Raw genomic sequence first — 18,333 nt, forward strand, 5'->3', positions numbered from 1 at the left:
CCAAGCATGAGCTGGACAAACTAACAGCGACCGCATTGGTCAGGGGCTCCTGGGTCACTTGGTAGTATACCTATGTATTTTAAGAGCACATATACACCAAAAAGTCTGACGCACTAAAGAAAAGAACGCAAAAGTATTTAGTTTTGGGCCGCTGTGTGAGATGCGGGAGGACTTTTTTTACCCCTTGGTTTATTCTCGTGTGTGTTTCTTGGATTCGAATTTCAACGTCACTTTTTTTAGCATTATTCTAGACGGCTGGGCTAGTTCTAGCTAAGTGATTGGCATGCGTGCATTTCTGATGCACTGTATTTCACCTAAAGTTTAGCCTGTACCAATACAATTTCAGAAACACATAAAGGAATTACAATGATACTTTGAAACCAAAACTGGAGCTTTTCAGAATAAAAAATTAATCACAAAAACTTCACAAAAAGTGGCTATAAAGTGGATGAATTTATCAGAATCAAGGAAAATGTGTCATTTGAAACAATATCCAATACAATCGGTCTCATTTGAGGAACACTTTGAAGCCAGGTTGCGGACCCAGAGTGCCAAAATTCAATAGAAGAGCTCTTGGTTCACCTATCTCCTACTTTTGCCTGTTTACTTCATTTGCACCTGTATTTCTTCCAACCTCCTCTTTGTACAACTCGTGTCCCCTTTTAGCGTTTTTATATGTAAGGCTTTCGAACTAGGACTAGCCAAGCCAGCAGGTGGTACGTTAGTATGGCTGTTTTAGGGGTTGTATTCAGGCTATGCACTAGAGTGGGTCGAAGTGGCCTGGTGTGTACAACTGTGTGTTTATGCACCCTCTCCATAGGGACACGTTACATAGTGGAACGTCTATACATTAATCGTTGCATACATCATCCATATGTACCTACACTTTCAGTGACTACCACATTGATACACATCTTGTTTACATAGCTAACTACACAAAACAGTACACATCTGCTTTTTGACAATAAAGGCCCTTGATATTTAAGGGCTAAATATAGATAATTGCCACTATGTTTCTTTATCCGTTAAGCCGAACAACATACCAAACCCACGCTGCGATATCATTCCAACAGTCAAATAAGATCCAAGATTCGAGAAACTAGTAAAACTCGATTTTCCTTTTCATTTGAGTGCCCTCGCCAAAAAAGATGACTTGCTCGCATCGATAGTTATAGCGCATGTTGTTTACACTATTTTCTTATTTAAAAAAATGGTGTTTATATGAGTACCGACAAACAACTGAATTCACCAATGCTAGTGTGTAGTTAACCCTTTCTTACCAACAGACATTTTGTTGTACACACATAATAATGTCCAAGGAAGATTTGGACTAAATTCTATGTCATATTACACGTACAGACTTGTTGACCTTTTTTCTGCTGAAGTAGCACACATTTCTCCAACCGGCCTATCTACTCTCTCTCTCGCTTGGTACAACTGGAGGACGCAGAGGAGCGCAGCAATGTCACGTGACTCGAGGGCGTGCCTGCTTTTCCGTGCAGGCTTCTGTACCAGCTCGTCAAATAGTGCTGTACCTTTCTTTGAGAAAACTACCAACCGGTTAGGGGTAGTGATTTTTTTTTTGTGGCGAGTCGGATAGAGAGGGCCTTATATATATTATATATTATATATTGAAAGTTGCTCAACATTTAGTGACTCACATGCAGCGCACGAAGCATTTCATCAACAAAAAAGTCGAGGTGATCCGAAACAAAGGCCAAAAGGCGACCAAAAAGGTAAGATTTGCAATGAAAATTTGCTATGATTCAGTCGAAATTTACAGTGGAATGGATTAATTTACTAATAAAAGAAGCTCAAATGACTTATTAATATGTTAACTCATTATATTAACAATCATTCCATCAGTAAACTAATTTAATTTATTAATGCCTCAAGCAGCCAGTTTATTAACTACTTTTGCACTTAATTCACGGATAACGAATGTTATTTATGCGGTCGGCACTTGCGAATAAATCGCCCAGTTCATTTCTGGCAGAGCTATAAATCACACTTACTCTTACCTATGTATCTCACATGATAAGCCCAAACTTTGAACGTTGCCTTGTGTGCTGAAATAAGTAATGAGATAATATTAACAAAATAATCTCGAGATCCCAAGCTTTGATAGCTTTTATTGTGGACAGTAGATACGTCTAGATAGAAGTTGCATGGGAAGTTCAACTTGTAACTTGTAACTTCAAGCTAGAATAGGTAAACTAATTGTTCTGTGCAAGTTTAATCTTATCACTTCTAACTAAAGGTCTTTGTTAAAATCTCTAGAACCGGTATGTCCTTCTGCGACCAATATGACGTGATCAAATGCTTCTGCCAAACTTATTGCCCAACGGCTACTGATACCTACCACATAACAAAACATAAATATCATTTGATTTGTTTAAATTTTGATTGTTCTTTAACGTCACACCATGGAATTTTTCACGTTCGTGACGGCGTTCAGCGTTGTGAGAGGAGGAAACCGCGGGTTGACGACTAACAAGTGGCCTTAAACTTTGGACTCCGCAAACGGCCACGCGAGGTTAGCTGTCCGGTTGTTGTCAACAAGGCCTTATGAACAGTGAGAGCCAGGAAACCCACTGTGACAAGCCCCCGGTCAAGAAACGGAAAACGGGATTGACCATGTGTCATTTGCCAACAAGTTGTAAGACAAAGATACGGAGAAGCGGGGGAATCCCGATCAAAAAACGGAAAACGGGATTTAACACGGTCGCGTGTGTCCCAGCAGTTGGAAGACAGAGCGGCACTCATCACGTCTGAATTATGGTGCTGCTTAACTATAGTATCTTACCTAAGACACCAGAGGAGACACGGGCGTTGTAAACAGACAAGTCGATGGATTGTCCGCTATTTATGTGGCGCAGGAAAATTGCCATATTACACTTGTTTTATGGTATAAACTGTGCACTGGCTCTTCCTTTGAATCTCACCATGATATCAAAACACAAACTGTATTTATATTTATTTTTAATTATTTGAATGATATTTTACTCTCATATGGTTGAAAAAAGGCGAAAAACTGTACAATATAGGCATCATGTCCGACATTCGTTTACCATTCGTAGTCATTAAAGGGCGTTCCAAGTGGATAATCGCAAGATCCATTTCCAAAACAACACGGAGTTGATTACGGTTCGAGAGGTTCCCATTAAAATTTATATTTTATCGCAACTTTTTTCGTAGATGGCGTAACAGTTTACTTGCCCAACACTGATATCGATTTCTAAGTCGCTTACTTTGTTTGTGTGTGAAGCAGTCACTTGAAGTGACCAGTTTTCAAGAGGCCAATCTTAACATTGGCTTTCTATAAGTAGCTACTCTGCACATATGGTGGGTAACAGAGTGTATACCTACGTGGGGCACACCGACTGCCTGCAACTGAACAAGCGAACTTTATATATTAGTGTTGCAGAGACGTTTTTGCGCTGGACTGGCTGTGCACGTATTGAGACTTTGTAAAGCGGGTTATGTTCAGAATAGACGTTACTACTTAACAACTTGTTTAGCTGCAGCTGTGGAAAGCGGGTATTCTAATAGGGATACATAATCATTTCCGACCTGTTAACCTTGAATAATAGTGTACCGTATTTCACCTAAAGTTTTGGAAACTCTCAGAAGCAGATGATGTCCTTAAAATGATACTTTTAATGCTATCATTTACAAGTAAGTTTTCTGATTAAAATATTAACCAAGCTTCACAAAAACTTCTTAAGTCCGCCCTATGAGGTGAATGAATCAATCAAAATAGAGGAAAGTGTGTCACGTGATGGCAGCTAAACTTAACAACAGTTTGCACGTCAGTGAGTTGCCATATCTCATCAAGTTTGTATGCCAGTGAGTTACCCTATATCCACCACTGTTTGTGTGACAGTGAGGTACCCTACCCCACTGTGTTTGTATACCTGTAAGTTACCATATCCCATCAAATTTGTATGCCAGTGAGAGTTACCATACCCATTGTGTTTGTACACCAGTAAGTTACCATATCCCATCCAGTGTGTTACACCAGTGACTTACCATATCCCAGTTTGTATATTAGTGAGTTACCATACCCATTGTGTTTATATGGCAGTGAGTTACCATATCCCATCAAGTTGTCGTGCCAGTGAAGTACCATATCCTATCCAGTGTGTATTACTTTGATTTACCATATCCCACTGTGTTTGTGTGACAGTGAGGTACCCTACCCCACTGTGTTTGTATACCTGTAAGTTACCATATCCCATCAAGTTTGTATGCCAGTGAGAGTTACCATATCCCATTGTGTTTGTACACCAGTAAGTTACCATATCCCATCCAGTGTGTACACCAGTGACTTACCATATCCCAGTTTGTATATTAGTGAGTTACCATACCCATTGTGTTTATATGGCAGTGAGTTACCATATCCCATCAAGTTGTCGTGCCAGTGAAGTACCATATCCTATCCAGTGTGTATTACTTTGATTTACCATATCCCACTGTGTTTGTGTGGCAGTGAGTTACCATATCCCTCTGTGTTTGTGTGACAGTGAGTTACCCTATCCAACTGTGTGTGACAGTGGGTTACCATATCTCATCAAGTTTGTATACCAGTGAGTTACCATATCCCATCAAGTTGTCATGCCAGTGAAGTACCATATCCTATCCAGTGTGTATTACTTTGAGTTACCATATCCCACTGTGTTTGTGTGGCAGTGAGTTACCCTATCCAACTGTGTGTGACAGTGGGTTACCATATCTCATCAAGTTTGTATACCAGTGAGTTACCATATCTCTTCAAGTTTGCATACCAGTGAGTTACCATATGCCATCAGATCTGCATGCCAGTGAGTTACCATATCCCGTCCAGTGTGTGTATCAATGAGTTACCATATCCCACCCAGTGTGTGTATCAATGAGTTACCATGTCCCATTTAGTTTGTGTATCAGTGAGTTACCATATCCCGTCCAGTGTGTGTATCAATGAGTTTTCATATCCATCCAGTGTGTGTATCAATGAGTTACCATATCCCATCCAGTGTGCATGTCATTGAGTTACCATTATCCCATCCAGTGTGTGTATCATTGAGTTACCATATCCAATCCAGTGTGTATGTCATTGAGTTACCATATCCCGCCCAGTGTGTGTATCAATGAGTTACCATATCCCATCTAGTGTCTATGTCAATGAGTTTTCATATCCATCCAGTGTGTGTATCAATGAGTTACCATATCCCATCCAATGTGCATGTCATTGAGTTACCATTATCCCATCCAGTGTGTGTATCAATGAGTTACCATATCCCATCCAGTGTATGTATCAATGATTTTTCATATCCCATTCAGTGTGTGTATTAATGAGTTACCATATCCCATCCAGTGTGTTATCAGTGAGTTACCATATCCCATCCAGTATGTTGTATCAGTGAGTTACCATATCCCATCCAGTGTGTATGTCATTGAGTTACCATATCCCATCCAGTGTCTTGTCAATGAGTTTATCATATCCCGCCCAGTGTATGTATCAATGAGTTTTCATATCCCATTCAGTGTGTGTATTAATGAGTTACCATATCCCATCCAGTGTGTTATCAGTGAGTTACCATATCCCATCCAGTATGTGTATCAGTGAGTTACCATATCCCATCCAGTGTGTATGTCATTGAGTTACCATATCCCATCAGTGTCTATGTCAATGAGTTATCATATCCCGCCCAGTGTGGGTATCAATGAGTTTTCATATCCCATCCAGTGGGTTTATCAATGAGTTACCATATCCCATCTAGTGTCTATGTCAGTGAGTTACCATATCCCATCCAGTGTATGTATCATTGAGTTACCATATCCAGTTGTGTTTGTATGCCAGTGAGTGACTAAACCTACGGAACCTTTTTCTCAAAACGATGTAGGTCGCTTCTACAAAAGTATTTTGGAACGCAAAGGAAAATTCCAGATAGAAAACTAAATTGGAAATGGCTACATTAGGTTGAGGGAGAAACAAATAAAATAAATAAACAAATATTAGAAGTCTTTGTCATAGAAGACAGAGATGATTAAAGTTATCGAGTTGAGGTTGATGTCACAGCTGATCGGCAAGAGTGTTAGACTAAATGTTCCACTGTTTAAAGTTAAATAAAAAAGATTTTTCAGTATTCCTTAACAAAAAGAAAAACACTTCTCTGAAAGCAGTGGGTTACTGTCACAGTCTACCACCTATGTTGAAACACCCTATAAATCCTTGTACGGGGGATCTGTAGACCGCTAATCCACAATGACCAAGGGAAACAAAACTACTAATACCTAGCCGAATAAGATTGTTGTCGTTTCATATCAGGTTTTGACTCAGTTAAAAAGTTTGAACCACTGGATTACATGTTTGTTAAAAGAGGGATTGCCAATGCCGAATGGGTATGTTGTTTCAGCATCAGCCGGGTTCTAAGGATGGGCTGTGCGTGGAGGTGTGAGACTGCAGGACTGACACCACAGTGCTCTGCAAAGTTTTCAGTTTTCGCTGAAATGGATCATTTGTTATTTATTGATTAAAATGAGAGATAACAGCAATGAGTCTCACGATGAGGATCACCAAAATAATTGATAAATATATTAATTTTATGGCAGCGCTGAAAATAATAAAAGCCATTGTTATGCCGATTCTCCTGTTGCGGTGATAATTGTGGTTCTAGTGATAATGGTGATATGATAATGGTGATAATGACCGCGAAAACGATGCACCAAATGAATGAATTTCTATTAGTAGTTATGTGTTGATGACGAGGGTTTCTCTAATTAACATGACGAGACTGATAATAAGAAAATGATAACCTATAATATAATACATTTTTGGTTCGCTCAATATGACTGATGAGGAAAAGGCTGAGAAGAATGCAAGACTATGGAATGGTACAGCATTTCGACAAAATCAGATTGAGTCATTGGAACGGAAAAGCAGTCAGTCTGTCACTTTGACAACGGATATCTTATGTTTTCGGATCAAGTCACTTTTTGTGCCAGACGGGTCAAATTAGAGGTCAGACCGGACCACTCCAACCATAAGAATGAGGCAGGAGAGTTGTCAAAACAGGCCAGTGTAGTAATAATATCGGGTAACTGTATATAATACTGGGCAGAACAAAGGATAATCGACAAACAGAAAAACTGTAAAGGTTGTTTGACCAGAGTCATGGGTGACACGAAATTAATGTTAGCTTTATGCCTATTGCTTACTTCCATCAGCTAAAATACGGTGGTCAATATTAACCACAACGGACACGATCCTTTTCACAAAAAGCGATTTTCAACGTGGTCAGTTCATAGCGGTCACGCGCCATAAAGATAAAGTGGACTACAGATCGTATATGACAGTCTCAGTGGCCGAATGGTTAGAGCGTCCATCTCAATGGACCTGGGGATCAAACCCGGGTCGGGTCATTCAAAGACTTTGAAAATGGTACTTAATGTTACCTCACTTGGCGCGCAGCACTGAGAGGTTAGAGCAAGGAAATAGAAACACCGTCTCATTTCTGAGCGGAAATTTCATGTACGCGAACTTGGGCGTGACACTATCACTGCTTGTCTTGTTAACACCGGCAGGAGGTTTGCTATAACCCTCCTTTCTCGCGATCAATCAGATCTCGGCGCGTAAGAATTATGACCCGGATTGGCAAGGGATGACATTTCGAATTATGACCAAGTCTAGCGCCCGATGCGTAATAATTACGCGCATGCGTAGTGTACGGCGCGAGACATTAGCATCCACGCAAAGAATATATTGAACGGAATTAAACTACTATCGGTGTAGACTACTCAACATCCATCCTTTGAATTCGTAATACATTACCTCGATTTAGGCTAGCAGGAGAGATTGATGTGGATAGCATGATGCGCAATGATATTTTCCAGTCGGACTGGTTCTGAGTGAATGACCTTTACCCCAAGACACCTTGAATTCACTGTAAAAATAGATAAAACTAGATCGCGAATGACAGGTACATGTGTTTCCAAATACAAGGAAAAATATTTAACAGGGAATTGTTCGTTTCCGTCAAAACCCATAAGAGTAACCAGAAATCAAAGATAAATTTTTGAGAGGAGGAGTACAGCACAGAACCTATATGTTTTTCATAAAAGTAAACATTACAGATGTACGTACATGTATAATATACAATAGGTCATCAGACAAACTAGTCTACATGCAAGAATGTTTCCTATGTTGAAGCAACACGTGTGATATTTTTGAAAAAGTTTGAATGAACAGCATATATTTATGTAATCGTTTCTCCATACACATGTCCGCTAAACTTATAGTTCACACGCTGAATGTAACAAATATATCCCCAAACACTTTCATATGGACTGCAAGTTGTGTAAAATCGAATCAGTTTAAGGTCGAACGGAAGTCTAGAAATCAAATCATAGTTTGTGCATATGTTTTCCAGAAATACTAGAAATTTTTTTCCTGTCAACCTCATCAAAATTGCTGTGCAGTACATAAATTCACATCTGCTGGAAATATTTATTAATAACTTGTATATTACATGTACTATAACATTTACTATATTCCCACAGCACTAGAGAAAATTGAGAACAAACCGTATCTCATTTTGACATATCTTTAAGGGTGTTACGTTTGGGTTATAAAATTAATAATGAATATCTCAAGGTCGTGTGCTAAGCCATATTACAATAACACCCTGCCACCATATTCACAAAATATTACACATTTCAACATATCCTAGTGGTGTGCATGGGTGAGCGTAATTCTGCGATTCATGCAGGTCATGCTTATGTCACGTCAGTGAAATGCGCCGAGCTAATATCTTATACCCATAAGATGAAATAGATACCAAACATTCCCATTTCTGTAAGACACAAATTGCTAAAACTGTGTGGTATAATTTGATTCCATAATTGGTTTACTGCTTCTACCATCAAGAAGTTTAACACGTTCATACCATGTAATGAGTAAATAATGGGGATCTGAAAGGCGGAGGGCAAAACAACTTATCTCATCCCATTCACTTGTGGACTCATCGTAAACTTCATATTTTCAAAATTATAATTATAAATTTCAAATATTATGTTACCGTCGATAGCCGAGAACACAGTCTTATTCACTGCGCATGGAATTCACTGAAGGACAGGCCCTAGACGGCCAGCATTGTAGGCTACCGGGAATGGTTTTCCACTTGACTGCCAATTTACCTGTTGCAGGTGTATATTTAACATTTACAAGATAAATTCAAGACCATGCATGATGCATACAATAAGAAAAGGCTTATTCAATCTACTATGGTTCAAACATTATCGGTATATCATCTTGCATCTCTGGGCGTAATCCTTAAATCTCGTACCGTACACTACGCTTGCGCGTAATTATTACGCTCCGGGACGCTCAGTCTGGTCATAACTTGAATTGTTGTCCAGCACCAGCCAGAGCCATAATTCTTACGCGCCAGGTCTGAGAGATTGCGGCACAATGGGGTTGTAGCAAAACCCATGTCCGGGTTAACAAGACAAGCAGTTATCCAGTAACCGCAAAGTTCGTTTATATCAGATTTCCGCCTAGAAATGAGATGGTGTTTAGAACTGGTTGGTCCAGTTCAGTGTAATTGAACTGGGTGTGGGTGTCATTCCTGGTCCCTTTGGCATGATACTTCAATCGCGGCATGGACTCGCTTTGCCACAAGAGGACAGTTTCTACACACAAACTGAATGGCTCCTTGTGGTCATATGAAAAATTGTTACATACGACGTAAAAAAAAAACAAGGGCATGCGTACAGATTGTACACGCAGGTTGTAGAATAGGCAATATGTTAGAATCACAACTTACATACATGCCATCAACAGAACAAAAATAATTCCTGGATTAAGATCAGGGTACATACTAAGACACGCTCCCGATCCGTCTGTTTCAGATGGCAGACGCCAAGGAGGAAGTCACGGGGGCCGTGGCTGAAAAGGCCAAAAGCGCCATGGAAGCTCTGCCCACGTTCAGTATCAAAGGGGAGCTAGCGAAGCTGAACGAAGAGGATATTCACAAAGAAGTCATCCCTGTCCATTGTAAGCTGGCCGCGTCCTACGGCCTCCTCAACAAGCACACGCTGAAGAAGATGGACGACAAGCTAAAGGTGATAATAACAGCTACAACAAAAGCCATCTCGAAACTCGACGACTACGCTTGGGAAAACGTGGTCAGCTGCATGATGAACAACCCTCTGCTCGAGCCGATAGAGGGCGCTCACATCAACCGCTCCGACAAGCTCATCAAAGAGGGCTTCAACGTCTTCGATTTCGACTCGTCACCGGACCACGTGATCGTCAAGGAGGTCCACTCGTGGTTCGTCGGCTTGATTAAAGATGAGGACATCTTGAATGACACGCACATCGACGTTGATGTCATGGCCAAGATCGTCGGCCAAACGGGCGCCAGGATCAATCACATTTTCGCGCTCGTGGCCAAGCGGGACTACGAAGAGCGGGACATTGTGGACGTAGGAATCCTCCGCTATCCGGACATTGAGTTTCCGTACTTCAAGCTCTACCGGGTCCGTCTCATCGCCTGGAGTGAATGTAAACGCCTGCTCATGATCCAGAAGGATTGCAACGGTATCACCGGATACTTCAATTGTATGAAGTTCAAACCCAGAGATCAGGTGATCGAGAGTTTGAAAGAAGAGGTGTTCAACAAGGCTGTAGCAGACGCCGAAGCTCTGCTTGGGTAGAAGTTACCTGATCAGTCAACTGCCAGCATGTGAGCCGTCTGCAGAACCTTGGAGACAGGAGAGACACAGAAAGTAGAATCTAATACTTCAGGACTATATGTTAGAAAGGCCTTGTTCATCACACAATAAAATGAGCCCATACACACATGTCTGCGCATGTAGAGAAGTTAGTTGAACCGAATAACAATGTCATGTGATAATATCTGGTCAACATGGCGGCTGAAATACGCTCTTTGATCACATTCGTCGAGTTTACGTGTTTCCGTGACTGCTCATGTGCATTAACTCACACTCTTACGTCCCTAAGTCTAATACCAATATGCATGCCTAATGAATGTCACTGCAGATTTGTTTAGCTGGAATTGCAACTTTTGAAACCTGCCAGTTGTAGTGCGCTTCATTATATCCCTTAAAATGTTAGATGTTCAGTGGCAAACTACATACTTCGTTCAACCATCGTTCTGCATACCGGTAAGTGAAATATTTAAGCTACCGGTGACGCGTAACAAGTACAGCAGTCTAAGAACATTGCATGTTTTGTCGAAACCCTTTAAAAGAAAACACTTAGCAACTCAATTTTTTGCAATAAACCTTAATATTTGAGCCATCAAATTTTCTTCTGTCTTCCCTGGGTGTATCTCAGTCTACTGACGTCTTATCAGATATTTGCATCGCGAAGACTCAAGCAAATTCAAACTCTAATCCTAACTTCCTGACCACTCCATTTTTAGATCGATCAGTTGCTTGATTGATTCATTTATTGATGTAATTATTATGTTTGTTAAGTCGTTTTATTAGGTAAATCTAGTTTAGTTTGCATTTAGATTTAATTCAGCTTGATTCTTAACATGACAGTCTACATCAAGAGGAAGGTACGTTTTACAACACACATAACCAAGTTTCCTCCATTCATTGCTCGACTTTCCCTCTGTTTTCCCCCGACATTGTCTTGCACTCCAAACACATGACACAAGCTTTCTTCAAATGTTCGCCACGATATGACAAGAATATTACAGATGTAACGTTAAGCCATCATAATCGTTCATTTTTCAAAATATCGCTTCGTCCACATTTCTTCACTTATGTTGCCCTATGTCTTTTAGTACGTTGCGCACGATATCTTACGCATATTGTCCATTGTCTTCAATGCATTTCTCTAAAGTTTCCCCTTAAATATTATCCGTGCTGGGGCCCTGACTGGATAATACTGCCTCACGGACACTATAGATCAGTGATACATTACCGGTACATGTTTCTGTATTGTTATTTAACACCTAGTTAGCATATATCAGAATATTTTGTGTTTTGAATATTTTGCCCATGGTAACTATCCTCCAACCTGCGAGTTACCAGGGTAACAAAATGCTATGATTTGTCTTCCAACAGCTATAGCAACATTTAAAATGGCCATGGTGGCTGTAAGTTGAAGTTTTGACATGTTGTAGAGAAAAAATACAAGATGTACGTTGAGGTACAGCACAGTAACTAGGGCATGAAACTTTAGGGATATAGTTCTAGTGTTTGCCTTGAACAGAAAAGACTCATAGAAACACATTTTCTGACAATTTCAGGCATATTTGCCATTTTTAATGAGTGTATGATTTTAGTTTTTATAATGGGGAACGTTTCCCGCCAAAAGTAATTCGAGTCCAAGCTTTGTAGTCTGTTGTTCATTGATGTCTTAACAATGATAACATGGGAACAAACAGGTTTTGTAGCGCTCATCTATAAGCTGAATAGCTGTTCCCAGTGCGCATGATCAAGATTTCATCGCTGCGTCACAAACAAATCCACATGACCGTGTTAAAGCATTATGACCCTCGGCAGTAACACACAGTTCAGCAAACTCCGTGTGTTTTATTCCACTCGTTGTGACATCCGAGACTTAACATGGGTTCGAGGATGGTTGAAAATTTACAAAAATACGTTTTAAGAAGTTGGACTGAAGTTGAATTCCTGAAGGCTGTAATGTTGTGCGATCGGCAAAAATGACAATGTACTTTTGACCATCCCACCGAGGACATCCCAGTACATGCGTATTGAGGCATCGTTCGAAACAGGTACCTGGTTTATGACTACAGAATTATGATCAATGTGGCTTGGGCTCCCGTCGCCATTGGAACTGTACCCCCATTTTCTCACTTGATAGAGCCTTGTTTGACGCCCAGCATTACTAGCGTAACGATGTATTGGTCAATCTGGTGGCAGTTTGCTATGGATGAGGGGAGTGTCATGCCTGACGTCAACCTCTTGGCACTCCAGCTGTGTAGCATTATGTCCGCTTTGAGGGCAAATAACTGCAAGGAGACATCATTGAGATACGGCCAAAATAATTTTAGAAGTCAGGTTAAATTCCAAGAAAGCAAGCCAACCAACAGTTGTATATTATACAGTTTTTTAAATGTGCTAAGAGTTCGGAAATGTCAACCATTGTGGAGAAAACTTAAATTATATTTCAATAAAAAATAAATGGGTACTTGAATGATTGATAAACAGTAACAAAGAAGAACCGAAGAGTTCTTGAAGAAGCTAGCCATGGGTCCTTTTCCACCACGGCGTATATAAGACTGCAGCACATAGGGTAAAACCAGAGAAGCGACGACAGAGTGATTGTTTGCAAGTAATCACGTAAACTCAGGTGTCCCATATAGCACCATGGCGTATTCAACAAAATAAATACACTGATCTTCAATTTATCAAACATCACTGGTCTAGAATTACTCAAAATACTGTGTTTTCATCACATTTATACAATCGCACGAAAAGAATGCCCCGGAGATGCATAGCCCGCCCCACCAGAATTCTCATTTATGCCGGAGTACAAGATAAAAGACTACACCGCCATTTTCTTTTTACTTTCCAGACTTGGAACTACCTCTGACAACGAGCTGAAACGGTTTGAGCGCCCTTCACTGGATAGGAAATCCATCATTCCGTGTGCCTAAAGATTGGCTGTCTTTTGAGCCTATACAGGAATTGCTTCCTAGCGAGATAAGTAAGAAGACAACAAAAGTTTTACTGATGAACCCTTAAAAAGAATGTGTTTATGAGAAAAATAGTGACGATCCTTCATCGCGACAATTTAAATCAACGCAATGTGAAAAAATAAAGTCACTCTTAATTTTTCTTTAGTAATTATTAAATAAGTTATATAAAACTATATATTACTGATGAATTGGTTGTTGACAATTTGATTCATTTGATGGTGTCAGTAAATTAAAATTCTGTGGCTGAAAAATAATTTTTATCCATTTGATTGGTGGTTTAAGCAGTTTTCACTGTATATAACTGCGGGTCAGTTTTATACAGGGCTGTAGAAAACCGGAGTATACCACAAGTCTTCAGCAAGTTACTGAGACATACTGTTGAAATTCAACTGACCTGTAATGCAACTGTCCTGTAACGCAACTGTCCGGTAATGCAATTGTCTTCTAATATAAAACACAATAACACAGAGTAATAAAACCGGAACATCGACGCCAATGTTATAGTTGATAAATGGTCACAAATAGCCGGTAAAATTCGACCTCTTGCAAGTCATTTACCACAGTCTGCGGTTATTTCCAACTTAGTCAGTCCCTAAAACAATATATGGCCCAAGCAGAATAAGCGTTTATCACACTTTAAAGCTGCTCAAAATGCTGTTTTCGTCACACCAGCAGGCATACGGAATAGAAGACCAAAGTAGCGGACATCTGTAACAGTGTAATAGTTGGCAAATGTTTACATGTAACAAGTCAAATCTGACCTCAAAAAGTTTTCTTAAGTTTTATAATGAATATAATTATCTTGTAAGTGAAAATGGACAGAGCGTCCAGGTTTTCTGGCACTCTGTTTCATGATTGTGTCTACTTCCGCTTTACCTGGGGCTAGGGGCTCCGTATATGCATCGTGTTGAATTAGATCGCCACGTTGTGTATATGAACACTTGCATATAAATTGACATTCCAGGTCAACAATCGCAAGTCCAATTCCCAAAATACATGTTAAGGTGTTATACGACCTTCTGAGAATTGGCCCTGTGATACTGTTGACCCAGAACGTCAATTTTGGTGGACGGCTGGTGTACGAATGTCTGTTTTGACGCATAGAATCAGATTATTTTAAAACCTTAAAAGCTTTTAGTAGTAGCAAATTATACGTTCCCTGTCACATCAGCAAACAGAAACAGGTATTGAAAAAAGAGAAAAAATACAGTGGAATTAATGGCAATAACTCAGCTGTTATTATTTTGTTTTGTAGAATGGCCGTAGCAGCTGGTGTAGCGGCGGGTGTAGCTGGGGCAGCTGTGGCAGCGGTAGTGCTACCTCCGCTAATAAAGGGCGTAGCGGAGATCATTGATGATGCGGTGCACGACGAGCACATCTCGGAGAAAGAGATCCCCATCCACTGTGACTTGGCGGCGTCCTATGGGGCAGTGAATCATAAGAACATCGCTGATATGGACGAGAACCTTAAGGTGATCATCACCGGGACAACTCGGGCCATCGCTCAACTGGAAAACCGCTCCTGGGAGGCGATCACGGCCTGCATGCTTCAGAACAGCCTCCTCGAGCCCATGGTCGGCGAGGACATCTGCCGCTCAGAGAAACTCTTCAAGGAGGGCTACAACTTTCTAAAATTCGACGGCTCGGCAGAGAACAACCAAAAGGTCGTACAAGAGGTGATGGACTGGTTTTCGGACACCCTCATTCGGGACGTGGACGTCCTGGCAGACACCCGTATCGATATTAAGGCCATGAGCAAGATTGTCGCGGAAACTGGCGCTAGAGTGGAGGGTCTGCTCACCGCAATTTACAAAGAGGAGTACGTGGAGAGGCAAGTGGTCGATGTGGGTGTCATCCGCTATCCGGACTTCGACCACCCGTTCTTCAAGGTGTATCGGATTCAGCTCCTCGCATGGCGGGAGTGCGACCGAATTCTGATTGGTCAGAAGGATAAAAGCGGAATTCTCGGAAAATACAATATGAGCAAGTACAAGCCTCGTGACAGCGTCATCCGGGCACTACAGGCTGACATCAGGCACAAAGCATCACATGAAGCCATCGACATTTACGTCAGCCACTTTGGATGCGGGGACAAGCCTCTTTGTTGAGAATTGAAACAATTCGAGCAAGCAACACAGGGTAATAAAAATATATACAGATAATTACCTTCCAAATTCATTCTTATATATAGTAGTCGAATTATTGTTTAATGAATTTAGATTTTTACATGGCATGGTTTCAGTTCATGCGTTGTTTATGAATAAACTTCTGAATTATATGTGCATCAACATGGCTATTTTATAGCTGTAGATTAGTTGGTTAGATTACAAGAACTAAACTGAAATTTTTTTTTATGCATGACCCATGCAAATTTGACGACATGTATAGACCTATTGGCAAACCATAAACTAGACCATATGACCCTATAGTAATGACGCCTAAAGTTTGCTTACACCAATGTAAAGACTAGATGATACCTTTGATATATCCCGATTTCTCTGTACATTAAAGTACCGTATATGTCCTAATGCACGTATTTGTATTAGTTGTATTTTTCAAGTAAACACTTGCTGCAGGAAGATAAAAATCGACAACCTTAACGATATATAAAGAAACAAAAGTCTTTCAGTATATTTCTTGTGTGGTGTTGAACGGGGCTCCGGTCTTAGACTTCAGTCAAACTGTCAGTCATTAAACTTGGTATATTCATTTGCTATAGTTTAGCTGAAATTTGCTTCACAAAAACAATTTTAAAGTTATTTGAAATTTTGATTGAAATCTAAGATTACAGCGGAACACTAAGAGGCTAAGGCATGACACATTATAAGTTTTTGAGCAAACCAGTGTAAAATACCACGCTGTAATTATATTGGTGGGCTGGGCCTAATTTAGTGTGGCGAGAAACCGTTTTCCTCAAATTGTATTTCTGGAGAACTTTTTTCTAACAGACAGAAATGTCCTGGATGTATAAATGACAGAGTGATGCTTGAGTTTTATTCTTAGTGGACTTTACAGCGAAAGAAAGACTCCACATCTTTATTCTCAGACCACCAGTATAATTAGTGGAGCTCGACATTACAATATTTATACTTTGTATAATTCAGTGTTTAATAAAGATTCATTAATACAAACTTTTCCAGAGTTTAATCATTGTTTTATTTTTCTCTTCGAAACAAATATAGTCACTATTGCATGAAATAATTTATAGAAATTTGTTTATAGATTTTATTCTTGGAGATGAACTTGTTTTCCATTTCACCTGCTCCACTGGGCAATCTACTCAGTTGTCAAAGTGGTTATTACATACTTATTCATTAATTTATTTGATAGATGTTTTACGCCGTTCTGAAGAATATTTCACTTATACGACGGCAGCCGTAGGGGGTAGGGAATCGGATATAAGGCCCGGGGAAACCCACGGCCAACCCACAGGTTGCATTTTCAAGCAATTTTTCTATCGACTATTACCATTTTCACTGTTCATTTATTTATTTAAGCGCAAACAATGTAGGGCGATTAATGTCTTTACTTATTCACTTCATTGGTGTTTTACGCCGCACTCAACAATATTTACTTATACGACTTATACTGACAAACTTTCCCACGTGAGGGAAAAGGAGACATGCCACCAGGCCAGCCAGTCCTGTTTCCTTGCTCTAACTTCTCAGCGCTGAGCGCCAAGCGAGACAACAACAAGTACCAATTTTAAAGTCTTTGGTATGACCCGCCCCTGGTTTGATCTCGGGTCGCTCGACCTCGAAGCTGACGTTCTAACCATTACGTCACCCAACTCCTGAGATTTTGTGCCTCACTCACACGCTAAGCACTATAACCATCCTTTTTACTGTACACTACACTTGTTAATTTTATTTATTTGTTTATTTGTCTGGTGTTTTATGCCGTACTCAAGAATACTTCATTTATCCGACGGTGGCCAGCATAATGGTGGGAGGAAACCGGGTAGAGACCACCACCATCCTGAGACTGCTGGCAGACCGTCCCACGTACGGCCAGAGAGGAAGCCAGCGTGCGCTGTTCGATATTGAACATTCTGACACTGTTTCATCGTGCAGTGGCCATCTTTTTGTTTCAATAAAAAAAGAGTCTTAGTCGTACTATAGTGATCTAGAACACTGGCCTTTGACGAATGAGAAGTTCGTGTTGGAAAATTTCTTCTGTTTACTTGGCGGGTATCGGGAAATTTATCTTATGTCTTGTTACTTGCCGAGGTTATTTTTTTGTTTGTTTGTTTGTTTTTTTGGCCCGGGCCGTTATGCCTGAATCCAATCTTATTGAATTACTTACTTGACTGGTGTTTTACGTCGTATTCAAGAGTATTTCACCTGTACGACGGTGACCAGTATCATGGTGAGAGGAAACCCGGGGGCGCCCGGGGAAAACCAACTTCCATCCTCAGGTTACTAACAGATCTTCCCACGTACGACCATAGGGAAGCCAGCATGAGCTGGACCCGAGTTCACCGCGGCTGCTTTGGATACAGCCTTAGGTGTGATGTAAAACTCCATGCTATCAATTGAACAACATGGGAATAAAACTGATTTGAACTGAAAGAAGAATTTGTATTATGCACCGGCGGAGGTATTTTATGCAATGTTATCGACGTATTAATCATTTATTTAGTTATTTA

The 18,333-nt window shown here is 40.3% G+C and overlaps 1 protein-coding gene across 2 annotated transcripts; it reads left to right on the plus strand.

The window, feature by feature from the left end:
* The first annotated feature begins 1,545 nt into the window (after positions 1-1,545).
* LOC135476491 (uncharacterized) lies at positions 1,546-16,819 on the plus strand. 2 transcript variants are annotated; one of them, XM_064756525.1, is made up of 3 exons: positions 1,631-1,736; positions 13,562-13,693; positions 14,941-16,819. In XM_064756525.1, exon 3 carries the CDS (start codon positions 14,942-14,944, stop codon positions 15,791-15,793), a length of 852 nt encoding a protein of 283 aa, XP_064612595.1. In that variant the 5' UTR covers positions 1,631-1,736; positions 13,562-13,693; position 14,941; the 3' UTR covers positions 15,794-16,819. The 2 variants fall into 2 exon arrangements, with proteins under 2 accessions (XP_064612593.1, XP_064612595.1); XM_064756523.1 differs by lacking the exons at positions 13,562-13,693; positions 14,941-16,819 and adding an exon at positions 9,892-11,299 and having other exon boundaries at positions 1,546-1,736.
* The last annotated feature ends 1,514 nt before the right edge of the window (positions 16,820-18,333 follow it).

Source organism: Liolophura sinensis, chromosome 10 (genome assembly GCF_032854445.1).
Source record: "Liolophura sinensis isolate JHLJ2023 chromosome 10, CUHK_Ljap_v2, whole genome shotgun sequence".
Classification (NCBI taxonomy): Eukaryota; Metazoa; Mollusca; class Polyplacophora; order Chitonida; family Chitonidae; genus Liolophura; species Liolophura sinensis.